Genomic DNA, 17,793 nt, shown 5'->3' with positions numbered 1-17,793 from the left:
CGAGGAACACCTAACCACTTTCTCACAAAAGAGCTGATTGTTGTTTCCATCTTCTCAACTCTTGTGAGGGTGATGTCATACATGGTTAGTGGCCACATAAGGCGAGGTAGTAACTCAAACTGCAGGCACCAGATTTTCAGCTTTCCAGGCAACATGGATCGGTCGATGTTTGCTAGGCCTTTGATGATTTCTTGCCTCAGCTCATTTGCTTGATCAGTGTCCTTCAGTTTAGAGTCATACCATCTCCCCAGACTTTTGATTGGCTTCTCTGACACAGTTGGGATTGGTTCTTGATCAATGAAAAACCTTTGATACGTCAGTTTGCCTTTGATTATAGAAATACTTCTTGATTTGGATGGCTTAAATTTCATTCTAACCCCAGTGTTCTCTTGAAGCTTCCCTAAAAGGCGCCTGGTGCAAGGTGCTGTTGTTGTTATGATTGTCATGTCATCCATGTAGGCCCTGATGGGTGGTAGACGGACTCCAGACATCAGCCGCTCGCCTCCCACCACCCACTTGGAGGCCCTTATGATGACTTCCATAGCCATTGTAAAAATCAATGGGGAGATGGTACACCCTGCCATTATGCCAATCTCCATGCAGTGCCATGTGGTGGTAAAGTCTGGCGTGGTGAAACACAGCTGCAGATCCTGAAAATAAGCCTTGACAAGGCTTGTGATGGTCTCTGGTATCCTGAAGAAGTCAAAGGATGCCCACAGGAAACTGTGAGGGACAGTTCCGAACGCATTGGCAAGGTCAAGGAAAACGACATGCAGATCTCTCTTTTCTTTTCTTGCAGTCTGGATTTGGTGCCAAATCATGCTGGTATGTTCGAGACACCCAGAGAACCCTGGGATGCCTGCTTTTTGGACTGTTGTATCCACAAGGTTGTTTCTCTCTAAATAGCTGGTCATCCTCTGAGCTATGATGCTGAAGAAGATTTTACCCTCTACATTGAGGAGACTGATAGGGCGGAATTGGCTGATATCTGTGGATTCCTTCTCTTTCGGAATCAGGACTCCACCTGCCCTGCGCCATGCTTTGGGTATAATTCTCTTCTCCCAAGCCACTCTCATTAGCCTCCACAGGAAGCGAAGAACATCAGGAGCACTCTTGTAGAGTCGATACGGAACCCCATTTGGCCCTGGGGCTGAAGATGCTCTTGCCCGCTTTACTGTCTGTTCAACCTCCCTCCACTTTGGAGGACTAATGTCCATCTGGTGCTCTGGTTGTTCAATTGGTGGAATGTCCGATGGAATAGCTGTCTTCAGGTGTCTTTTGTCATCAGCATGTATTCTTTTCAGGTGCTCGTCTAGCTCCTGCCTTGATGTTTTCAGGTTTCCTCCCTTTTCTTTGATGAAAAGTGATTTTACAAACTTATAGGGGTCCTTGAAGAAGCGTGATCTCGTTCGTTCTTTCTTTTTTCGTGACTTCCGCAGGTATTCTGCTCGTCTCAGGGTTGCTAAACGGCTTTTGATGTTTCCCTGGAGAATGTTGATGCCCTCCTTCTCACTATCAGAAGCCTTCCTCCACTGCTTCTTGAGCTGCCTTCTCTCCCGGATTAGGCATTCCATCTCCTTTTGCCGTCTGGACTTGCTTTCCAAAGCGGGTGCCCTTTCCTTTTCCTCCCTTACTCCATATCGCTCTGCTCCATAGCCATAGATAATGTCCCCCATCTTATCAAGCTTTTTTTCGACTGTACCCCTTACACCCTGTAGGATATTGGTCAGGTCTGCATTTATGGTCTCCCATTCTTTCTTCTCCGAGGCTCCAGGCCATTTCACGCGGGGTTTTCTTCCGCGGATCTTTTTTTCCATTGCTGGTTTTCTTGGCTGGATGTGCTTGAGTTTCCTTCATCAGGGGGGCTGATGTCCTGCAAACTTTGGTGAGACTCCAGTCGCTGGACTTCATTCGACTGACTTGATTGACTTCTCAGGAAGTACTTATCAATGCGAGGTCCCTGTTTTCCCTCCCTCAAGCATCCTTTCTTTCCTTGATGTATTTTCAAGCCCTTTGAAGATGTTATTTTCATCCAGCCGCAGGGGCAGACCTGAAGCCTCTTCTCGGATGCTGATTGTGCACATGGTTCTTGGTGAGTGCATGTATTGCTCATGGTCTTTTCCGTTCCTAGGTCTATGGCCGTATTATCCGTCAATGAGTCTTCTTCCGCCCCCACTCTCGCAGACTCTAGGGGTATTCTTTCTTTAATTCTTTTCGTAGCAATATATATTGTGTAAAGCAATGCTGAGAAATGTCAATATCCTACAAGAGCAATATTAAAAACTTTTAAAAGGAAATTGAAAAGACCCATTGTTTTCTTCCTGCTCCTGCCTCACAGAACTCCTCTCCAAACACCTCGATTCTATCCGGCCCCTCGTCCAGTCCCTTCCAAACCTTCCATTCTTCAATGACTTTTAGTTTCCAGGCCCCCATTGCCTCATCTTTGCCATGAATGTCCAGTCCCTTTACACCTCCACCCACCACCAGGAAGGCATCATGCCCTACCTTTCAGTTTAGTTTATTGTCACGTGTACCGAGGTACAGTGAAAAGTCTTTGTTGCGTGCTAACCAGTCAGCAGAAAGTCAATACATGATTACAACAGTGTATAGATACATAGCGGCCCTTCCATAAACAGAGACCCAATCAATTTCACTCTCCTCCATGGGGTGGAACATCCTTCTCCTTTGACTCCTCTCAATTTCTCCAAGTTAAAGGAGTAGCCATGGGCACTAGAACACGCCCCGGCTATGCCTGCCTTTTTGTCAGTTACGTCGAATAATCCTTGTTCCAAACATATTCTGGCACCATCCTTCATCTCTTTCTCCACATCTATGACTGCATCAGTGCTGCCTCCTGCACAGATGCAGAACCCGTTGATTTCATTAACCTTAACACTAACTTTGACCCTGTCATCCATATTTGTCTAGTTTCCAGTTTAAGAAATGTCTTCATGTCTCTTATATTATTATCTCTTACTAGACCAAGTGGACCCGTTGGGCCCAAACCTCTCCTGCATTGGTGCAGCACCCTGTCCTCCTCCCCCTCCCCCTCCCCCTCTCCTCTCTCCTCAACCCCCCCTCCTCTCTCCCTTCTCCCCACTCCCCCCTTCCCCCATCCCTCCTCCCCTCCCCTCCCCTCCTTTTAAACTTTAAAATGTGAATAACTTTAAAAATATAACACCGATTTCAATAAAACTACTTGCATTATAACTAAAGTGACAATGGTGAGTAAGGTGGGCCTAAAATTGTTGCGCTATCGTGTGCCGTTTTGGCTGAAGTTCAGTCACAAACAAGATAACAAACGAGAGTTTTAGTATATAGATTATATCTAGTTTTCAAAGAAAGCAAGGCCATTTTCCTTACGGTCTTCTCAGATATAATGCTATCCTCAGTAACATTTTCAACAACATGAAGACAATTCTCAAACTGGAAAGTGGACAAATATTGATGACAGGGTTGAAGGATTTGGGTTCAGAGAACAAGAATTATTCATTTATCCAAGAGGAGTAGGAAGTAGAAGAATTTATTTGTGAACACTAGTGAAGTGGAAGAAAGCTCCCTGAAAATGCGAACTGTAACAGGCAAACTGTATGGTAAATCCTAAATACATGTTTCTTTGAAGTAAAGCAGGATAATTGCAGAAAATATCACAAATACAAATAAAGGAACAATAAATTTAGGTTGACATCAGAAGGAATTTAAAAAAAAAACTATTTTGCCTCATTTCTTCAAATACCTTTAAATTATCTTTTTTGGTTCTCTGATTCTCCATCACAAAAAAAAGCTGAAGAGTGGAGCTTCAATATGAGTTGAGATCAAGAAATAACTGCTTGGGAAGATGAATGAAGGGCACTGTGAATTTGTTGTCTCCAAAACTTTTATGTTTCTCAATCTCATACTCAACTTCAATTTGTAAGAAAATAAAAAAATTGCTCCCTCTTAGCTCTTAAGTAGAATTTGGCAACATATGTTACTGGGGAGTGGGAGTAGGCTACTTCAGCTTCTACTGATATAAATTCATAGTTGTCCGAGCTGGACCTCAATTATATTTATTTACCTGTCATCCTCATCTTTCAATATCTTTAACTCACAAAAGTATATCAATTTTGGTCAAATATTTCAGCTGATGCGGCAGATTGAGTCATTTGGTACAGATTTCTATCACCCTTTGTACAATTGTGTTTCTAAATGTTTCAAAATTGCTCCAATTTGTAGATTGCGACTCTTCATATTGACTCAAAGTACAAATTAGGAAAGAAAAACGTGTTTTATAGCTGAAAATTATGCTTTCTCAATACATCTAAACCACTTCATATTAGTGATAGCATTGAAGGCTACTAATTTTTTTTTTAGGTTTCCAGCCAAATGAAAAAAACAACTAGATAGATAAGTAGCATCTAGGAACATACAGGAATTTATAGAATTCTTTACCTTCAAGAGTTACACCAGCATAGTCCCCACCATCTGATAATTCAAATTTGCTGCATGTGTTTCTTTCACTTATATTTTCCTTAAAAAACAATGAAAACAGAGTAATAATTTATCATGTTTTGCTTCATTTAATCAAGTTATGTATTTTAATGCATTTAAGTTTCATAAATTAGCAATGGATGGGACAGGAAGTTCAACCCAAAGATTAAATTGAAAGTGAATTTTCCTTAGTTTATTTGATCTGAAACATGCAGGCCCATTATATACACTTTTACTGAACTTTTTATACTGTGACAATGACAAACATCAGCTCTGCGAAATGGGAGTTCACTGGGAATTTGTGCAAGACAATATTTTCCTTATGGACTAAGGGAGAATCTGTCAATTTTACTTGCACTGATTTGCTATTTCTCATTGGAATGTATTTTTGTCACTTTCCTTAAATTCTCCCACTATTGGTTATCTGACCCATTAGTAGTTGAGATACTTGTTCAATTCTGGTGGGTACGACATCAATAATCCTTCACACTGGTTATTTTAATAGAGTGTTTTTGCACCAGGCAGACATCGTATCATGGACATATTGCAGCCTTGGTACTTGGTATAAATCAACTGAACAAAAAAAGGGAGAAGAAAATAGTCTAGTGATTTTCTACATAATATCCCAAGCTACAGGCTATTGTGAGGAGATGATTGACGAAGTAGAGGTCGGAGCATTCTGTTCATTTCTGCATGGTAAAAAAAGGCTGCTGTCATTAATGGAACAATCAACAATGGGATTTCAAATTATCGGACACTAAAGACAGAGGCCAGCAGATATTGTTTGCAAGACATCGGTTACGGAAGTGGTAATCGACCGGTGGCCCTCACCTCGGTGGTCATGAAATGCTTTGAGAGGCTGATCAAGAACCACATCTGTGCCTTCCTCCCTCACAATATGGACTCGCTGCAGTTCGCATACCGTACGAACAGATCCATGGATGATGCGGTCTCCCAGGTTCTGCACACCGCTCTCTCTCATCTTGACAGCCAGAGGGGGGGGGGGGGGGGGTGGGGGCTATGTGAGGATGCTGTTCATTGATTTTAGTTCAGCTTTCAACACAATAGTCCCCACCAGACTGGCTGAGAAGCTGCTGAAACTGGGGCTTAACACTCCCCTGTGTGCCTGGGTCCTGGACTTTCTCACCGCCAGGCCCCAAGTGGTCAAGATGGGGAGACAAACATCTAACCCCCTCACCCTGAACACAGGATCCCCCCAGGGTTGCATCCTTAGCCCCCTACTGTACTGCCTGTACACACATGACTGTGTGGCCAGGTTCAGCTCCAACTCCATCATCAAGTTTGCTGAAGACACTGTGGTGGTGGGCCGGATCTCCGACAACGATGAGAAGGCCTACCGGGAGGAGGTGGCTGATCTGGCACTCTGGTGTCAGGATAACAGCCTCCTCTTGAATGTCACAAAAACTAACGAGCTGATTGTAGACTTTAGAAGGGCTCAACATCTGAGGACGTACATGCCACTGGAGATAAATGGGATTACTGTGGATAGGGTGAGCAGCTTTAAATACCTGGGAGTCCACATCACAGAGGATCTGACATGGACAACACACATTGCCGCACTGGTGAGTAAGGCAAGGCAGCGCCTTTACCACCTCAAACAGATGAGGAAATTCAGAGTCTCTCTGAGGATCCTTCAGTGTTTCTACTCTGGGGCTGTAGAAAGCATCTTGTCCGGAAACATCACAATCTGGTTTGGGAACAACTCTGCCCAGGACAGGAAGGCTCTGCGGAGAGTAGTGCATTCGGCTGAACGCACCATGGAAACTACACTCGCCCCCTGCAGGACCTATACATTTGGAGGTGCAGATCCTGAGCCAGCAACATTATGGGGGACCCCTACCACTCCAGCAACAGACTGTTCCAGCTGCTACGGTCAGGCAAACGCCTCCGCTGTCACGCTGTGAATACAGAGAGGATGAGACGGAGTTTCTTCCCACAGGCCATCAGGACTGTTAACTCTCATATCACCAGGGACTAATTTAATCTACTGTATTAATTTATTTTTTGTGTTAAATTTTTTTTTTTCTATTCTGTTTTGTAGATTTAGCACAATCCGCAGGCGTTGCCACTTTCATTTCACTGCACATCTTGTATATGGATGTGACAAATAAACTTGACTTGACTTGACTTGAATAGAAATGTCACACCAGTGATCTCAGCTCAATGTGCTTCAGTTTATTTCCTGACATTTCAATAAAGGCTGTAGGCTGCACCAAAAGCTTCAGTTTATATTAATACAGGAGTAAATGGATGGCTTATTATATCATTGAGGCATTAGTGATACTGGAAAAACATCGACTCACTGAGGTGAACAGAGCATGTTAATTTCCTGATGGGCATGCATTTAATCTGAAAATAATTGCTAATAAAATAACTCAGGTTAAATGCATTTGTGGCCATTTAATTATGTAATGGCGCCTATCAGGAAATTGACCCAAGCAATTCCTTACTTATAAAAACAGGCACAAATTGATCCAATATCTAGGGTACAGAAGTGCATCTCTCCAAGGAAGGATTAATGTTGTCAACTGTTATTTTCCAGTTGCCTCCTCAACTTATTCAGCGAACCAAGCAGAGACTGGTTTCAACCATTAAATCTTATTGATTCCAAGCTAATTGAAAATGAACTACAATCTATTTACAGAATTCACATGATAAAAAGACTTACAAATGCATTGAAAACTTTTATTGAGGAGAATATGTCACCGTAATAGAAAAGAAGATGTGCCAAACCTAAAATGAAAAAAGCGAGAGAAAAATTAAGATTGTCACAAAATACATACGAACAAATCCTTGGTGAAAAAAAAATTATGTCGAATGAGAAGTTGTACTGTATTGTAAATTTGCTGTGAAGGACACCATAATTACGTAAACTGGAGTAGGAAATTTGTAATGAAAGCAGGAAATGTTGATAATGCACAGCAGGTTAGTCAATATTTGAAGGATATTGTCAATTTAAATGTTCAAACAAAACCTAAACAAAATATTATATTTATACAACTTAGGAAGTAGACTTTGTGTACAGACACAAAATGAATGAATGAATGAATGAATGAATGAATAAGTTTATTGGCCAAGTATGCATTTACAAGGAATGTGCCTTGGTGCTCCGCTCACAAATGACAACACAAACAGACAGTTAACAATTAAGAATAAAGCATAACCACATCAAAACAATACGGATACAACATTACGGTCTAAACATGTGGGTGAAAATAAACCAGAGCAAAAAAGAGACTACAGACTTTGGTTATTGAGTAGAACTATCACCCGTGGAAAAAAGCTGTTTTTGTGTCTGGCTGTGGCTGCTTTGACAGTCCGAAGTCGCCTTCCAGAGGGAAGTGCTTCGAAGAGTTTGTGGCCAGGGTGAGAGGGGTCAGAGGTGATCTTGCCCGCTCGCTTCCTGGCCCTTGCAGTGTACAGTTCGTCAATGGGGGGAAGGTTGCAGCCAACAACCTTCTCAGCTGTGCGAACGATCCGTTGTAGCCTCCGGATGTCGTGCTTGGTGGCTGAGCCAAGCCAGACCATGATGGAGAAGGTGAGCACGGACTCAATGATAGCAGTATAGAATTGGACCATCATTGCCTGTGGCAGATCGTGTTTCTTCAGTTACTGCAGGAAGTACATCCTCTGTGGAGTGGAGTCGACGATGGCCCCCCATTTAAGATCCCTGGAGATGATGGTTCCAAGGAACTTAAATGACTCCACAGATGTGACTACGGTGTTGTAAATGCTGGAGTAACTCAGCAGGACAGGCAGCATCTATGGAGAGAAGGAATGGGTGACGTTTCAGGTCGAGACCCTTCTTCAGATTGCATCAGGGGGGAGGGAGATACATAGATAAGGAAGAGAGAAGGTGTGAAAACAGGTCAAAGAGAATGGAGATCAAGGAAAATGTAGAATAGATCATTGTTAGCTGGGAGAAGTAACAACAAAACAAACAGAGATAAAATATAGTCGGAGACAGTAAGATTGGTCGGAGAACTGGAAGGGGAGGGATGGAGAGCGAGGGAAAGAAGGGTTACTTGAAGTAATTGGAAATTGTGTACAGTTACAGGAAAGATCTGGAAAATTTGGATAGGGTATAGAAGAGGTTTACCAGAATGTGCCTGGACAGGATTGGCTGTAAGGAGAAGTTAGACAAACTTAGATTGTTTTCTTTGGAGCGTCGGTGACTGAGGGGAGACTTGATAGAAGTATATAAAATTATGAGAGGCATAATTAGAGTGGACAGTCAGAACCTTTCTCCCAGGATGGAAATGTCAATGACTCGAGGGCATAGCTTTAGGGCAAAAGGTTTTTAAGGTTTTTTTATGTTTCAGTGGATCTTTTAGTATTAGCTTGGAGACCTTTCGATTAGATCACTCCACGTACTAAGCCAATTCAATTATGCAGAGCATCCCAAGACAACTCTGATGCAATAACATAGACAAAGGTATGGCTTTAGGCTCAAGGGTAAATAGCTATGAAATGACCAGGTCTCAAGAAATTAAATGTGTAGTAGGAAGGAAATGCAGATGCTGGTTTAAACCGAAGATAGACACAAAAATCTGGAGTAACTCAGCAGGACAGGCAGCATCTATCTCTGGAGAGAAGGAATGGGTGACGTTTTGCGTCAACCCTTCTTCAGACTGGTTAGGGATAAGGAAAACGAGAGATATAGGCGATGATGTAAATTAAAAATAGGTAATATTGTAGCGACCATAGAGAATGGTCCAGGTCGTCGAACCCTCGGATTGGCCAGCGAGGTCACGTGGGAACGCGACCATGAGGATTGGTCCAGCAAACGACATCGCTGATTGGCCAGCGATGTCAGGTGCGCGTTTGGCGCCCGTTTTAGCCAGTTCGGCGAAGTCTTCAAGGAAGACAGTAAGTTTATATTGGTTGTCCTGTAACTTGTTGTTTTGATTCTGTATTCGTGTATTGCGGCTGCAATAAACTTCGTCTACAACTAGCAAGTTTCGGACTCGCCATATTGGTGACCCCGAACGTGATCTGGACGATCACCAACTGAGCAGGAACCCGACGCCTCGTTGACGATGACCGAGCCGTTACACATGGTCTCCAAGGCATCTGGGGGGTGGAGGCCATGTGGTGATTATCGGCGTCTCAATGCTGTCACCACGGCTGATCGCTACCCCATACCGCACCTACAGGACTTTTCATCTGGACTGGAAGGAGCGGTGGTGTTTTCCAAAATCGATTTGGTGCGAGGATACCATCAGATTCCGGTGCGACCGGAGGACATACAAAAAACTGCAACTATTACTCCGTTCGGGTTGTTTGAATGGTTGCGTATGCCTTTCAGTTTAAAGAACGCGGCACAGGCTTTCCAGCGACTGATGGACCGCGTGGGCAGGGGTTTACCCTTTGTGTTTATTTATTTAGACGACATCCTGGTAGCCAGCCCCTCAGTGCAAGAACACCAGGCCCATTTGCGGACCGTGTTCCAGCGGCTCCAAGACCACGGGCTCATTATTCAACCCGCCAAATGTCAATTCGGCCTGCCTGCTCTCGATTTTCTAGGTCACAGAATTACCTCTGCCGGCGCTGTCCCTTTGCCAGAGAAGGTGGAGGCTATCCGGGCTTTCCCCAGGCCTACCACAGTAAAAGGGCTGCAGGAGTTCGTAGGCATGGTTAATTTCTACCATAGATTCGTTCCGGCAGCGGCGCGAGTCCTGCGCCCACTTTTCCAATGCCTTGCAGGTAATCCGGTAGAGTTGTTGTGGTCCCCGGCCGCAGAGTCGGCTTTTACGGCAGCTAAGGCAGCCTTGGCAGACGCCACCATGCTGGTCCATCCGAGCCCCTCCGCCCCCACGGCCCTGACGGTTGACGCCTCTGACGTGGCGGTGGGCGGGGTTCTGGAGCAGCAGGTTGGTGGCCGTTGGCAGCCTTTAGCGTTTTTCAGCCGGCAACTAAATTCGGCCGAGCTGAAATATAGCGCATTTGACCGAGAGCTTCTAGCTCTCCATTTAGCTGTCCGTCATTTCAGGTATTTCCTCGAGGGCCGCCCATTTGTGGCATTTACGGACCACAAGCCATTAACATTTGCTTTTTTGAAATTGTCTGACCCATGGTCGGCCCGCCAGCAGCGGCACCTGACTGCTATCTCAGAATTTACCACAGATGTCCGTCATATCGCGGGTAAGCTGAATGCCGTTGCTGACGCCCTGTCTAGACCTGCTTTTCCCCCTATTTCGGCGATGGACTGCGAAGTGGATCCCCAGGAGCTCGCGGAGGCACAACTCCTGGCGGATACCGTTTCGACGTACCAGTCCACCACTTCGGGATTGAAGTTGGCCCAGGTAGCTTGTGGGTCGGAGGGCACGAAAGTCTGGTGCGATGTTTCTCTTCCTCGCCCCAGGCCGGTAGTACCGCCCTCCCTTCAGCGCCGGGTTTTCGATGCCATTCATGGGCTGGCACACCCGTCCATCCGCTCCACCTCTGCCTTGGTGGCAGCGAGGTTTGTCTGGCATGGCCTGCGGAAACAGGTAGCGGGATGGGCACGTTCCTGCGTGCCCTGTCAGACCGCTAAGGTCCAGCGCCACGTCCAGCCCCCCGTACAGGATTTCGAAGTCCCGGCTTTTCGTTTTTTCCACATCCACGTGGATTTGGTCGGGCCTTTGCCTTCCTCCCGGGGCTACACCCACCTCCTCACGGTGGTGGATCGGTTCACCCGGTGGCCAGAGGCTTTCCCATTGTGTGATATCTCGTCAGCGTCTTGTGCTAGGACTTTGGCCCTTCACTGGGTAGCTCGTTTCGGGGTCCCGGCAGTTATTACAACTGACAGAGGACCACAGTTCACTTCGTCCCTCTGGGCCGCGCTGGCGGAACTGTACGGGTCCAAATTGCAACCCACAACTGCATATCACCCCCAGGCAAATGGACTCGTAGAAAGGTTCCACCGCCAACTTAAGGCATCCCTCTGTGCAAGGCTTGAAGGCCCAGACTGGGTAGACCAACTCCCTTGGGTTCTGTTGGGCATCCGGACGGCTCCTAAGCCAGATCTCGGTGCGTCGTCCGCAGAGCTGGTATATGGCTCGACCCTTCGAGTACCTGGAGATCTGTTTCCGGACACTTCAGCCCTGCTCCCTACAGTCCCATCAGCGTTAGCAGCTCTCCGGGAACGGGTAGGCTCCCTGGCTCCAGTGCCGACTTCACGTCATGGGTGTCCCATGGTACATGAACCGTCTTCCCTGAAGGACTGTGAGTTTGTTTTTTTGCGTAAAGATGCCCATCGCGCCCCGTTGCAGAGGGTCTATCAAGGGCCGTTTCGGGTTTTACGTAAGGGAACGGCTACTTTCACCTTAGACATGGGCGGCAAGAGTGAACTCGTCTCGGTGTCCCGGCTTAAACCTGCCCATTTGGACCCAGATCAACCAGTCCTGGTCGGTCAAACCCCTAGAAGAGGCCGACCTCCGTTAGTTCCGCCCAGTCCACAAACCCCCATTCTGACAGTTCCTCCGGGACCTCCAGTTTCGGCAGTTCCCCTAGGACCCCCCGTTTCGGCAGTTCCTCCAGGACCCCCCGTTCCGGTAGTTCCTCCAGAACCTCCCGTTCCGGCTGTTCCACCAAGTCCGGAACCTCCGGCTCCTGTGGTTCAGGCTGTCCCTCTCCGTACTCGTTATGGTCGCGAAATCCGGCTCCCTGCTAGGTTCCGCACCTCGGGTTCTGGGGGGGGTCATGTAGCGACCATAGAGAATGGTCCAGGTCGTCGAACCCTCGGATTGGCCAGCGAGGTCACGTGGGAACGCGACCATGAGGATTGGTCCAGCAAACGACATCGCTGATTGGCCAGCGATGTCAGGTGCGCGTTTGGCGCCCGTTTTAGCCAGTTCGGCGAAGTCTTCAAGGAAGACAGTAAGTTTATATTGGTTGTCCTGTAACTTGTTGTTTTGATTCTGTATTCGTGTATTGCGGCTGCAATAAACTTCGTCTACAACTAGCAAGTTTCGGACTCTCCATAATATCACGATGGAATTCTCCCTGGCGCATGAATTATCTGTGGTAGTAGGTGTTTTACAAGGTGTCAAACAATGGCACAGCTGTGGCCGGCTCACTCCCCCAAGGACCCGACAATAGCTCCTGACTCCGGGTACTGTCTGCGTGGAGTCTAGACATTCTCTCTGTTAACTTTCTGTGCAGTTAAATGCTAAGATAGTCAAAGAGGAGATGATGGAGTGCGGGCAGGATCGAGTTGCAGAAATGGAACGAATGAGAGGAGGAATGAGGGTAGTGATTACTCCCCTAAGGGACTGGTGTGGACCTGAAGAGCTTAACTGACTCTATTTGTAACTTTATTTTCTGCCATAATAACACATGGAAAGTAATTGGCAGTCGCGAGAAATGTCCATTAAAAGTCAAGGACACAAGATATATAAAGATGGAGACACAAGATACTCCAGATGCTAGAACCTTGAGCAAAAAGCAAAGTGTTGGGCATACTCAACGGGTCAGGCAGCATCTGTGGAGGGAGTGGACAGACAACATTTCAAGTCACTGAAAGTTGGAGTGCAGGTACAGCAGGCAGTGAAGGAAGCTAATGGCATGTTGGCCTTCATAACGAGAGGATTTCAGTATAGGAGTAAAGAGGTTCTTCCGCAGTTGTATAAGGCCCTGGTAAGGCCACATCTGGTGGTATGGTGTACAGTTTTGGCCTCCTAATTTGAGGAAGGACATCCTTGTAATTGAGGCAGTGCAGCGTAGGGATGGCGGGACTGTCATATGAGGAAAGATTGAAAAGACTAGGCTTGTATTCACTGGAGGTTAGAAGGATGAGAGGGGATCTTATAGAAACATATAAAATTGTAAAAGGACTGGACAAGCTAGATGCAGGAAATTTTTTCCCATTGTTGGGCGAGTCCAGAACCAGGGGCCACAGTCTTAGAATAAAGGGGAGGCCATTTAAAACTGAGGTGAGAAGGAACTTTTTCACCCAGAGAGTTGTGAATTTGTGGAATTCTCTGCCACAGAGGGCAATGGAGGCCAAATTACTGGATGGATTTAAGAGAGAGTTAGATAGAGCTCTAGGGGCTAGTGGAATCAAGGGATATGGGGAGAAGGCAGGCATGGGTTATTGATTGTGGACGATCAGCCATGATCACAATGAATGGCGGTGCTAGCTCGAAGGGCCGAATGGCCTCCTCCTGCACCTATTTTCTATGTTTCTATGTCAGGAGCCTTCTTCAGACAGTTAAAGATGATCAGATTCTTAATGTAATATGGATAAGTAACTACACCTTGCAGACACCAATTATAGGGGACACAAGGAACTTCAAATGTTGGAATCTTGAGCAAAACACAGTGCTGGTGGAATTCAGAGGGTCAGGCAGCATCTGTAGAGGGAATTGATAGGCGGCGATTCGGGCTGGGACTTTTTTCATACTTTGCTTTTCCTCAAACCATGTTGCACCCTCACTTCATTAATAACTTTACTGAGTCTTTGATAAAGACAAGAAGATAAACAATGCTGCTGTTAATGTAAAGCATATTTAGGCATATACATTTGGAGAAAACATAACTTCTACTTAAATTTAAGCTCTGAACACAAAATCTAACGAGCTTGTAGTCTCGCCCATAGTGCATATGATGTTCTGCTTCAAAATTTGGTCAATTCTAAAACTGTACCAAAGGTATTTTTAGAAACCATCTGATTAGTTTCACACTAACCACTGTAGATACGGCTTGCAATCTACAAGTTGTACTTCAGTAGCAATGAAGTACTATAAAGCTTTTTAATATTTTCAGCATACCCCAGAGAGCATATTAACATGATTTTGCACATTCATAGTGGCCTAAGTGCAAAAACTTAGGAAGGAAAGGGAAAAAGAAAACCAAGGAGGAACAAATATCTACCCTTACAGACTAAGACATTGAGACATTACAGTTTTTAAAACAGGCCTTCATAAGTTCATAAGTTGCAGGAGCAGAATTAAGCCATTGGGCCCATCAAGTCTATTCCACCCTTCAATCATGGCTGATCTATCTTTCCTTCTTAACGCCATGCTCCTGCTTTCTCCCCATAACCCCTGACACCCGTCTTAAACCTGCAACATTAACTCTGTTTCTCAGTCCACAAATGCTGCTTGACCTCCTGAAGAAGGGCCTCGTCATCAATTCCGTTTCTCCAGAGATGCTGACTGACCCGCTGAGTTACTCCAGCTTTTTGTGTCTGATCTGAATATCTCCATAGATTTCTGTTCTTTTTTATGTGAGGTATTATAGTTAGTGTATTTGCTTGTGAGTCAGGAATGGAGAAATCTAGCCAAGATCCCAATAGGATCTGCATTATATACAAGTGAAAATCAGCATGCTGTGACATTCTTTACGATCAAAGAACTTATAAATTGCATAATCTGTTACGTTAAAAATGACAAAAAACATTGGCAAGGAATCAGATGCTGACACAAGGGGTAGTTAAATAAGCTGTTAAGCAATGAAGATGTTTCAATAAATACCCATGTCATCCACAGCAGCAAGCAGATAAAGCTGGCTTCCCACACTCTTTACTTGGAGTGCAACAATCTCAGCATCTTCTGTCTTCCAAACAGTTTTAACGGTGTGATCCCCCATGCTCAGAACAGCCACTCCCTCAGACAGTCCTGCAAAAATATAACTTCCATCCATGGAACTTGCAAGGCAGGTTACGTTGCCAGCAACCTGCTCAAAACAGTAAAGGAACAGAGAAACAGCAATGTAGCAATGGCCAAGATTTTTACACAACCTTTCAACAGACTGAACAGCTTGCCCTTCGCATGAATCAATGTGCACTAAAATTATATTAAATAATTGTTTCTTATTATTGCAATCTGCCAGGAACACATTAGGAATGACTGGCCTCTCATGTCCATTTCTCTGAGAAATTAAAGAGCCTCCTGACAACTTCTACCCCAAACTATATTCACACAATTTCATGGACGTCTAAAGCACTTTTGTGAAATAACTGCTTTAAGTAAGATGGGGAATTTAAGTGCCTGTGCCTTTCATTGTTCACCTCGGTAATCAAGTTAACCTTTACCTATCCCCCAGTTTGCAGGTAAACTTCTGGTTGCGGGACATTTAGGTCATTTGTACACATGAAATCAGAGCCAAGGACAAAATGTGCCTTTAAGCAAGAAGGGCAGAAGATTTAAGTTCATAAGTGAGAGGAGCAGAATTAGGCTATTTGGCCCATCAAGTCTACTCTGCTATTCGATCACGGATGATCGATCTTTCCCTCTTCATAAGATCATGTGATAATCAAGAGGTGCCCAACTGGGGTGCAAGCAGGGGAGTGGGAATCTTTTAACTTGGATGATGTTAAAAAATACTCCCTAAAAAGGAGTGTTCAGTCTACTCAATGAAGTATGTTTGACAACCTAACTTTTTTTTGGTGATATTTTATGAATCTTGGAAGGTAGTATTGAACATTGATGTTTGATAGATTGCGAGGCACACTTACTCACCTGAATCTCCTCTGATAATTCATACAAAGGTATTTTTTTCCTTAACCTTTCAGCTTCCCTTTCTGCTTCTCGTTTTTCAATGATTTCACACGCATTCTCGATGATGCGACCAATTAATTTATCAATCACCCTGAAAGGTTGAGGTAATTCATCGAATAGCTGTTCTGGATCCTGTAGATAATAGTCGTCTTCATCATTGCCGTTCCAACTAAGTTCAGAAGGCGTTGGCACTGCCAGATATTTAAAATAGTTGCTCGCCATTCTTTTGCTTTTATGGCCTTGGTTCTTCAACACTCTAAAACACAAGAAGACAAGTATATAAGAAAACAGTAGCAGGGGCAGGCCACTCAGCCCCTTAAGCCTATCACATCATTAATATTTTTAGTTTAGTTTAGTTCAGAGATACAGCATGGAAACAGGCCCTTCGGCCTGAGTTCACGCCGACCAGCGATCCCCACATATTAACACCATCCTACACACATTAGGGCCAAATTACATTTATAGAAAGCCGATTAACCTGTAAGCCTGTAAGTCTTTGGAGTGTGGGGGGAAACCGAGATCACGGAGAAAACCCACGGCAATTTATGACAATTTTTCCCTATTTCGAAACCTCCTCCCTTGCAATAAAAAAAACTGTATTTTGAACAAAATCATATAAATCTCTCTGCACTGCATTACGACACTGTATATTGCATGAGGTCAGTCAAGAAACCCTGGATTCAGCCAAAGAAGGGGGGCTGCAGAGTGGCACAGCTGGTAGAATCCCTCTCTGTTTACATCGATCGTCTCTCTAGAGAATTTGTTTTTGCATCCAAAAATCACAATTTTTATTCACTCTCTTAAATTCAGAACTTATTCTGAACATTTTAAGCTCTCATTAAACCACAAAAAAATGTGGATTCCTTTTTGTGTAACACTATTTTCTTCCTTTCAGAGTGAAGAAGATTCTGAAATACAAGTTTGAGGCACAATGATTGCTCCTTTGGATTCTGGGTTAAATCAGCCTGTCTGGTTAAAATGACATTTGACGACGCGATTAAAACAAAAACATTTCTTTGCTCTGCCTCTTCTTAACTATAAAACACAGCTACAAAATAATGAGTGCGAAATAATGAGTGCGAAATTGTTTGACACTGGTTTTTGAGGCTCAAACCAAGTTAAATTGATTGATTGAAAAATACATCATGGAAAGATGCCCTTTGCCCTAGCAAGTTCATGGCAACCTGTTCACAATAGTTATGCTATCCCAGTTTCGCAAACATTTCCTACACAATAGGGAAAATTTACAGGGGCTGGAGACCAACGGTGACAGTGGAAAACGTGCAAACTCCACACAGACAGCACCCGAGGTCAGGGTTGGATCAATGGCGCTGTAAGGCAGCAGCTTTACCAGCTGTGCCACTGTGCAGCCCCCCTTCTTTGGCTGAATCTAGGGTTTCTTGACTGACCTCATGCAATATAGTGTCGTAATGCAGCAATGTAACTTGAAATTGCACCAACATCAAATGCAGCTCTCCAACAGAGTGATTTGTTCCTCTGCTGCATTTATATAAAGAATAAAACACAAATCAAAGGTACAAATGAAAAATCCAGGCAAACATTGTATGCTCTCCTTCCCTCGAGAAATCAACATTGTATCAAGCAAGTAACTAAAATATATGGAAATGTACCTACACTCTGACACTTTGCAACAGACACACCTGGCTGGTCGCAGGCTTCGCCCCAGCAGATGGTAAGTGCTTTTATGGGAGAATTGTTAACAGAAATACCCGCATAACAGTGAAAAACGTAGATGCAACACGTTGCGGAGTGGCAGAAGTTGCTGGAAGTTGTCTCTCTGGTCGTTGGTGAAAAAAGG

At 44.7% G+C, this 17,793-nt stretch overlaps 1 protein-coding gene across 1 annotated transcript in view; it reads right to left on the bottom strand.

Annotated features, from left to right (window-relative positions):
• wdr93 (WD repeat domain 93) overlaps positions 1–17,706 on the bottom strand; it is a 63,192-nt gene extending 45,486 nt beyond the window's left edge. Inside the window, exons 1-5 of the mRNA XM_078427409.1 lie at positions 17,610–17,706; positions 15,936–16,230; positions 14,949–15,150; positions 7,160–7,224; positions 4,432–4,510 (exon numbers count right to left, since the gene is read on the bottom strand). Coding sequence (XP_078283535.1) covers positions 4,432–4,510; positions 7,160–7,224; positions 14,949–15,150; positions 15,936–16,196 — 607 coding nt within the window. The 5' untranslated portion in view covers positions 16,197–16,230; positions 17,610–17,706. The remainder of the gene's footprint in view (positions 1–4,431; positions 4,511–7,159; positions 7,225–14,948; positions 15,151–15,935; positions 16,231–17,609) is intronic.
• Between the last annotated feature and the right edge of the window lie 87 nt (positions 17,707–17,793).

The sequence above is a fragment of the Rhinoraja longicauda genome, chromosome 33 (assembly GCF_053455715.1).
Source record: "Rhinoraja longicauda isolate Sanriku21f chromosome 33, sRhiLon1.1, whole genome shotgun sequence".
In the NCBI taxonomy this organism is placed as follows: Eukaryota; Metazoa; Chordata; class Chondrichthyes; order Rajiformes; family Arhynchobatidae; genus Rhinoraja; species Rhinoraja longicauda.
This window is presented reverse-complemented; position numbering and strand designations above follow the sequence as displayed.